Source organism: Physeter macrocephalus, chromosome 13 (genome assembly GCF_002837175.3).
Source record: "Physeter macrocephalus isolate SW-GA chromosome 13, ASM283717v5, whole genome shotgun sequence".
Taxonomy (NCBI): Eukaryota; Metazoa; Chordata; class Mammalia; order Artiodactyla; family Physeteridae; genus Physeter; species Physeter macrocephalus.
Genome location: NC_041226.1, coordinates 79,292,766 through 79,300,430, shown reverse-complemented (window position 1 = coordinate 79,300,430; position 7,665 = coordinate 79,292,766). Strand labels below are relative to the sequence as shown.

Genomic DNA, 7,665 nt, shown 5'->3' with positions numbered 1-7,665 from the left:
GCAGCCAAAATAAATAAATAAATAAATAAATAAATAAATAAATAAATAAATAAATAAATAAATAAATAAACTAACTCCTACCCCCAACATCTAAAAAAAAAAAAAAAAATCCACTGCTGTGCAGACGGCATCACATACGGAAATAATCAGAATGAACTACCTTTATGGAAGAACAGCGTTCTTGTAAAAGCATTACGGGAGTTATGTTCACATATTGGTTCTACGTTAACTAATCAGAAAGAGTGAAAAAGAACAGACCCAGCCCCCTTCTACTCAGTCTGGGTTCTGTTTGGCAGATCCCAGAGAGAATGCAGGTCCTATCAGAGCCGGGGTCCCTCCAACTCAGGCATGTCTCACAGATGCTTGTATACCACTCGTTTGCCTTCTCTGTGCCCGCAGAAGGCTGAGCTAGCCAAGCACTGGGGAGGGGAGAGCCCTGCAATCAGGCTTTTCACCACTGCTCCAGAACCATCGCTAGGAAAATCTATAGCAAGGGACCCCAGGGGAATTTAAGCCTCATGGAACGGTTTCCATATACTTAAAAATACTTCTCCTCGTTAAATGCTGATAAAGTATCTTCAACTAGCAACTCCTTAAGCATAAAGGCCCCACTCCAAGCAGAGGAACCCTTTACTAAAGCAACAACAGCAAAAACCGTCACGATGAACACAGCCCGTGGAGACAGAAGCTTTGATCTCCTGGCAGAAGATCACTCCTCAACTGTGAGCTATGCCACTAAAATAATGGTCAGTCGCATGTTAGTCCATAAGCCCACCACATTTATAAAGGGGTTCCCTGCCACGCCTTTTACTTATTTGACTTTTGGGGGCGACTCAGGTAGGGAAGGATGTAGGGTGTAACACCCAGCCTCAGAGGTGGGTCTCCAACCAGACGTCTCTTCCTCCTGGTGGGTGGGGATGGAGCACGGCTACTTTGAAAACTGACTTCAGAATTCAACTTGGTGAAACGCATGTGGAGCCCCCGAGGATGGCTGTAAGTCCCGGTTCCAACACGGACAGGGCGATGCAGGCGAGAAGCCCCAGTGGCCTCTTACTACCTGGCATCGGACAAACGTTGAGTCCTAGACGGAACCGCGTGATTCCAAAGCGTAAGGACTCAGAAGACTCTGTGATGTAAAACGAGATACTGCCCCCCACGGTGGCACACACCAAAATGGGCTTAGACTTATAAACGTATAAACAATTCCTTTTAAAAATCAGCAACACCAAGACTCAAACATCAGCTTTAAAGGCAACCCTTCGATTGACCATATTACACCCCAAATCAGGTCCGTATTTCAAACTCTGCCAGATGTGACGGTGATAATTTGGGGGGACCGTTTTTCTCTGACTTACCTATGAAGTGGGCTTTACGTAAAGGGCATTCAGGCAATGAGTGGGATAATTTAAAAAGCCAAAGCGATTCTCAGTGGTATAATGCCAGCGCCCTCTAGTTTAAATGGATATTGCAGTATAAATGCGACTATGTTTTCTTTAGGCAGTGTTTCTACAAAATGTATGCTTATATATGATATAAATATAAAACGCAGTTGCATCACGTGTACCTATATGCATACACATGTGTATTTATGACAACAAACAAGAGAAAAGAGGCTTGAGAAAGTTAACGCTGTTCTCAAATTATTAAGAAAGTGGTATAAATCGACCCAATTTTGCATTATATTACTGTTTGCTTTGTGGAAAAGAACGCGACTGTTATTAAATTTCTTAGGAACGTATGCAAATGACTTAACCCAGGCAGGATGCGGCACTTCGTTCAAAATGGATGTGTAAGGAAGATAACACTGCAGTGTTGAGACTTACCCATCCTCCTTTCTCGGGATAGCACTGGCAGCCCGCACTGCAGTCTCTCCCTCCACAGGGCACATCGAACTTCTTCACGCCCTGCAAAAATGAAACACAAAGCAGAGAAGTTACCGCAACACTGCAGCTACGCTACGCGTCATGGTGCCAGGTGCTGAGAGCCCTTCCAGTTCTAACAACTACTCATTCAAAACATTCAGTAAGTCTTTAAAAAAATAGAATTTAATTTTCAGAGCAGTTTTAGGTCCACAGCAAAAGGTACAGAGACTTCATGCACAGCTCCCCCGGGCCCCAACCTCTCAACCAAAAACATCCCTCACCAGACGGGACATTCGTTACCATCAGTGAACCTCCACTGACACACCATCACCACCCAAAGTCCACAGCTTACATCAAGGTCGCTCTTGCTGCAGTAAGCCTTTTTTCAGTGCCTACTAAATGCCAGATGCCAAGCTAGATCCTGGGGCTCGAAAGTCAAGGAGAACTTTGCCTGGATCCAGGGATCCACGTGAAGTGAGCCTTGGGTACTGTGTTAAGCCCTTTAGTTTGGAGGAGGAGTCCAGGCACGTAGGAAGCAGCCCTTCCTTCTGCCTGGCAAGGTGGGGGATGGATTCTGGGAGGAGGCGTCCACGGCTGAGTAGGATGGGGTTAAGGTAAACGCGCAGGGCACTGCAGGCCCCATCACACGGCACAGGTCCCGGTGAATTACAGCGAGAAGGGGCTTCTGATCCGGAGGCAGAATTTGCCAATACACCTGATAGGATGGCAAATCCTCAGCGCCATCACAGGGTACCCGCCATCCACAGAGAAGCCCCCCGCCCCTTCCCTTTCCCTGAGACGTGCTCATCTGGGGTGCCAAGGAGGAGGGGCTGGGGAAGAGGCTTTTCCTGAGTATTTATTCAGGCGGGTTGGGGTGACCTCAGTGAACTTTTCATCAGACACCGAGATATAACTCTTTGATGACTTTAGTGGATGACTGGGCGAGCTCTCTGGCTGGACGAGGAGAAATGCGTTTATTTCTTGCCCTCGATCTCAGAATTTCAGGCAAAAGGTGGGCTTGGACGTTGCACCGTGTCTGAGCTCTTCCTTTCCGACTGTGTCCACAGCACTAAATATTTTGAGTAGGAAATGACAATCAGATTGGCCCTCTTCTCCCCGCTCTCTGCTCAGCCAAGTGTCAGCCCTGCCCACTCCCCCCCCAGCACCCCCGACAGGCGAGCAAGCACAGCTGGTCACTGGGGAACCTCCGTCTGGCTCGTCACTCTTGGCCAGACCGTTCGGAGCCCCCATGGAGCCCATCCGGCGGGGACCCTGGGCGCGGTGAAGCTCTGGTGAGCGCTCGGCCAAGCCTTACGGGGCAACACTTCCCGACAACAGAACCCATCCCAGCTTTAAACAAAATCGCATTTCACCATAGCGGCTCCATCCTCTCCAGGGTTGTCTCAGTGACTAAACAGGGGGTCACTTGGGGACTCCCTCTGACGTTTTCTGCCTGTCTTTCGTGTTAGCACATCTGCCGGCATCTTCCCTGCTCCTGAAGGCTCACGTCAAGATGCAGACGGGGCTGCCTGGCCACCTCGGCGGCTCCGTGCCCTGGACGGTCAGCCCTAGCGGGCACACGAGCAAACCCTGACTCCACGCCATCTGGCCAGAGTTGACCTTAGACCGCATCAGCAATGCACTGTCCTTTCTGTAGAGATGATGCATGCCTTTCCTTTGCTAACTACTTTCTACGGAGAGGTCTCACTTGAGAGTTTCACATTTTTTGTTCTTATCATCACTCTTTACCTAATCTAAAATAGGTGGCATCAGTCACCACTTGGAGGAATTCAAAAAAATCTGAAAATCTCAAACCCTTTAAAGAAACCAGCACCTCTAAAGCCTTCTGAATCTCTTGGTTATCCTTCTGTCCTAAGGCAAGGAGACAGCCCAAGCTCCATAATGTAAGAGCAAACATGGATAAAATCCTTTCACGCCCTCCAAATACGATACGAGGTATTTGCCAATTTTTTTTATGGCTTCAGCGTTTAACTTCAGTGGGGCTCATTTTTAAATCCCACGATTTTGCATAGTTGGTTTTTTTTTTTTACAACCAGCTCCGTGCCAAGCCATCGGCCTATGGATTATGATGAGAGCATCGAAGAGAGAGGAGCCTGGATGGGCCGCCGCATGTGTACTTTGTATCATGTACGACCGTGACGTGAATAGGTGCCTTGGCAAGGTGTCCCTGGCTCACACAATCATGATTCATTTACCAGTTGTTTGGAAAGCGTAGGGGGACTCCTCAGGCTGAAGGGTGAAGCATAAACTCCCATTCCCCATCTGGTGTTTCACATGCTCTTTTAAATTTTGATTTTAAAGCCACTTGCCAAATCCCTGTATATAAATCAATGGTTGAAATGATTTTAATGGTTTCAAATCGATCTAACAGACTTTCTGTTCTAGGTTTAGGATATGCACTGGATTTAGTTATAGCAATGAGTTCTTCACAACCAGCTCAAAATTCAATAGCACTTATCTGCTTTTGGAACTAAGACTTACAGGCTTGAAAACTCCTGGCTTCAGTGCTTTTCAACCATGTGTGCATGGCTCAGACACCCTGACACAGGAGGTGAGGGAGACATTGTCGAGAAGCAGCCCTCCACCCAACAAGCCAACTTCCATTACGGAAACTCCAGCCCTCCTGTGTGTGCGTGTGTCTGTGTGTGTTTCCCATCAGCATCTCACATATCCTACAGAGGGGCTCTTAAGAATTCCAACAGCGACAAGAGCCCTAAGTACCTCCTTCTGGAATGTCAGGTCTCCAGGATGAACAGAAGTATTTACTTCACTAGGGCAGGGCAAGTGCTCCAGACATCTCTCAGGGACTGAACAAGTCTCAGGCTGAGCCTTGGCATCCCCCTGACAGGACCTGGGCTCTGGAACATTCTCAAGGTACATATACCCTCCTGAGGGCCTCGGATGAGGAGTGTGTGAAGTGCTCCGTGGGGTCCCGTGTCTGTGTTCCAGCCCCAACCCCCCCAAACAGAAGAACAAAAGCTCAGTCCAACCACTGCCCAACCCAAGCCCTTGAGTCCACGCCCGAGTGTACTGCTCAGCACGACTCAAAGACAAACCGTGGTCCTCTTGTCGGCTCCTTAATGAAGATGACAAGCTTCCTCCCCACCTTACAGCCAGCTCAAGAGTCTTCCCACCACCCTCCAAGATGACAAGCTGGCCCTGGCCCAGACCTCCAACTTCAGAGTTTCCAGGAGGGCATGATTTCAACGTTAAGGTCCAAGCTCTCTCGGAAACATCAATTCAATCCTCCGCTAGTTTCTCACTTCAAGTCTGAATCCCCGTCGGTCACGCGGTGTAGAGCAACACTCCGGCAGCAGCTCTCCCTGAGCTCCCCGGCAGGTCACCGAGGTCGACGTCCAGCATCTCAGTGGGAGACGCAGCTCCCAGGGCCAGGAGGCTCCTGTAGACTCACTGTCACGGACCAGCCCCATCTATTCAACCGAGCAGGCCAAACGCTCGCCCTGGTTTGGACACCCTCCATCCCAGCGCAGACAAGCGCTCACGGCCCCATAGGACCAATGATGCTGAAGATCCGTGAAAACTGCAAGGACTCCCATCCCTGGAGAGCGCTCGAATCCAGCACGCACGGGTTCTCACTGCCCCACAGTCACACGGAAACCCACCCGGGCTCCGGGCCCCGGAGGAGCTTGCACCACACACTTCCCAGCCCGGAGCATTCAGGGAAACACTGTCCTTCAACTGCATCAGCCAGGGGACCCTAACCCGCAGTTCCAAACACATATGACAGCTGGAAGGAGCTCATTTATCCACCTTTTCACTTTGCAAATTCACTCCTCCCTCCCTCCCTCCGCGCCTCCCTTCCTTCCTTCTCCAGGGTTTACTCTGGGTGATGCACGGTGCTGGCCGCGGGGACAAAGGGGGGAAGAGACCATGGAAACAAGTAGACAAGAAAATCAAGTAAACGAGCAACGAAACCTACATCATTTCAATTATGGCAAGTGCCACGAAGAAGGGGGTAGTCCGCGGTGAATAAGAGAGGAGAAAGCCCCACATGTTAAATCACGCCTGGTGACAGAGAGGACTGAACGCCAGCCTTTCTCCTGTGCCGTACGTGCCCACCCTGAGAGGCCGACCTCCTGCCATGTAACCCCAGGCCTCTGCTGCTGGGACCGTGGGGCCAGACGGGGAACCACCAGCCCTCAGGCCTAGCATCGTTATCACCAGGACTCAGAGCGGCTAGGACTGGAGCAGACTGGAACCCACTCTTCTCATGACCCTCAGGATATGCCCACGTTGCTTCCGGGCCAGGACTCAGTTTCAACTCATGGCTGACTTATTGTCCAAGACAGACAGCCCGTGGTCTGGGACATCCTGAACCCTACTTCTCAACCAAGAACCATCTCACTTGCTACCAAGGTGCGTGATCATTTCAAACCGTGGATCCAGCTTCCAAACTGTGGAAGGAGGGGGCCCAGGGGCATGAATCGCTACTTCCGTCAGCAGATAAACGAGCATCACTGAGGACACTCCCGTCCTGGCAGCCGCCTCTTCCGCCACCAGGCTAGAGACCAGTCCCTCTGGCCTCATCCACTCCTTCCAGGGAAGGTAGAGGAATTTAGTCTGCTGGGACACAGGGAAAGGACGTGGGTTTCTTTTTTTACAAAAATTTTCCAATCTTTAAAAACTAACTTTTGCGGTACGCGGGCCTCTCACTGCTGCGGCCTCTCCCGTTGCGGAGCGCAGGCTCCGGACGCGCAGGCTCCACGGCCACGGCTCACGGGCCCGGCCGCCCCGCGGCATGTGGGATCCTCCCGGACCGGGGCACGAACCCGCGTCCCCTGCATCGGCAGGCGGACTCTCCACCACTGCGCCACCAGGGAAGCCCTCTCTTTTCTTTATTCAAAGCATCCTTTTAAGACTTTTGTTTTGCTGAATTTTATCCTGTCCTGAATTAGTAGCCAGCATTGCTGTGCTGATTAGAAATTCTAGGAATTGGAAATGGCCTGGATTGCTTCAGAGCCAATTGGCAATGTAAGGCCATAAGATACATTTTCTAGGAAGCTTGGATCATATTCTACTCAAATGGAATGCAACAGATGGTTTCCAGGGGCAACATGGAGAGGTCTGAACAAGAGAGTTTTTTGGTTAGCTTTCTATATGGGAATTTTTTTCTTTGGAGGCTTGTCTGAATCTTGGCATCACTAAACTTTTTTTTTTTTAATTTTTATACATCTTTATTGGGGTATAATTGCTTCACAATGCTGTGTTAGTTTCTGCTGTATAACAAAGTGAATCAGCCATATGCACACATATGTCCCCATATCCCCTCACTCTTGTGTCTCCCTCCCTCCCACCCTCCCTATCCCACCCCTCTAGGTGGTCACAAAGCACCGAGCTGATCTCCCTGTGCTATGCGGCTGCTTCCCACTAGCTGTCTATTTCACATGTGGTAGTGTATATACGTTGATGCTTCTCTCACTTCGCCCCAGCTTCCCCCTCCCAACCCCCCGCCATTTTACATTTGGTAGTGTATATATGTCAATGCTACTCTCACTTCATCCGAGATTCCCCTGCCATACCCCCATGTCCTCAAGTACATTCTCTAAATCTGCGTCTTTATTCCTGCCCAGCCACTAGGTCCATCAGGACCGTTTTTTTTGGATTCCATATATATGTGGTAGCATACGGTATTTGTTTTCCTTTCTGACTTATTTCACTCTGTATGACGGACTCTAGGTCCATCCACCTCACTACAAATAACTCAATTTCGTTTCTTTTTATGGCTGAGTAATATTCCATTGTATATATGTGCCACATCTTC

The 7,665-nt window shown here is 49.7% G+C and overlaps 1 protein-coding gene across 3 annotated transcripts in view; it reads right to left on the bottom strand.

Moving 5' to 3' along the window:
• Positions 1–7,665, bottom strand: part of COL4A2 (collagen type IV alpha 2 chain) — a 178,520-nt gene that overhangs the window by 121,695 nt on the left and 49,160 nt on the right. For all 3 annotated transcript variants that reach the window (XM_024123120.3, XM_024123123.3, XM_024123122.2), the window contains one exon: positions 1,824–1,904. In XM_024123120.3, coding sequence (XP_023978888.1) covers positions 1,824–1,904 — 81 coding nt within the window. The remainder of the gene's footprint in view (positions 1–1,823; positions 1,905–7,665) is intronic.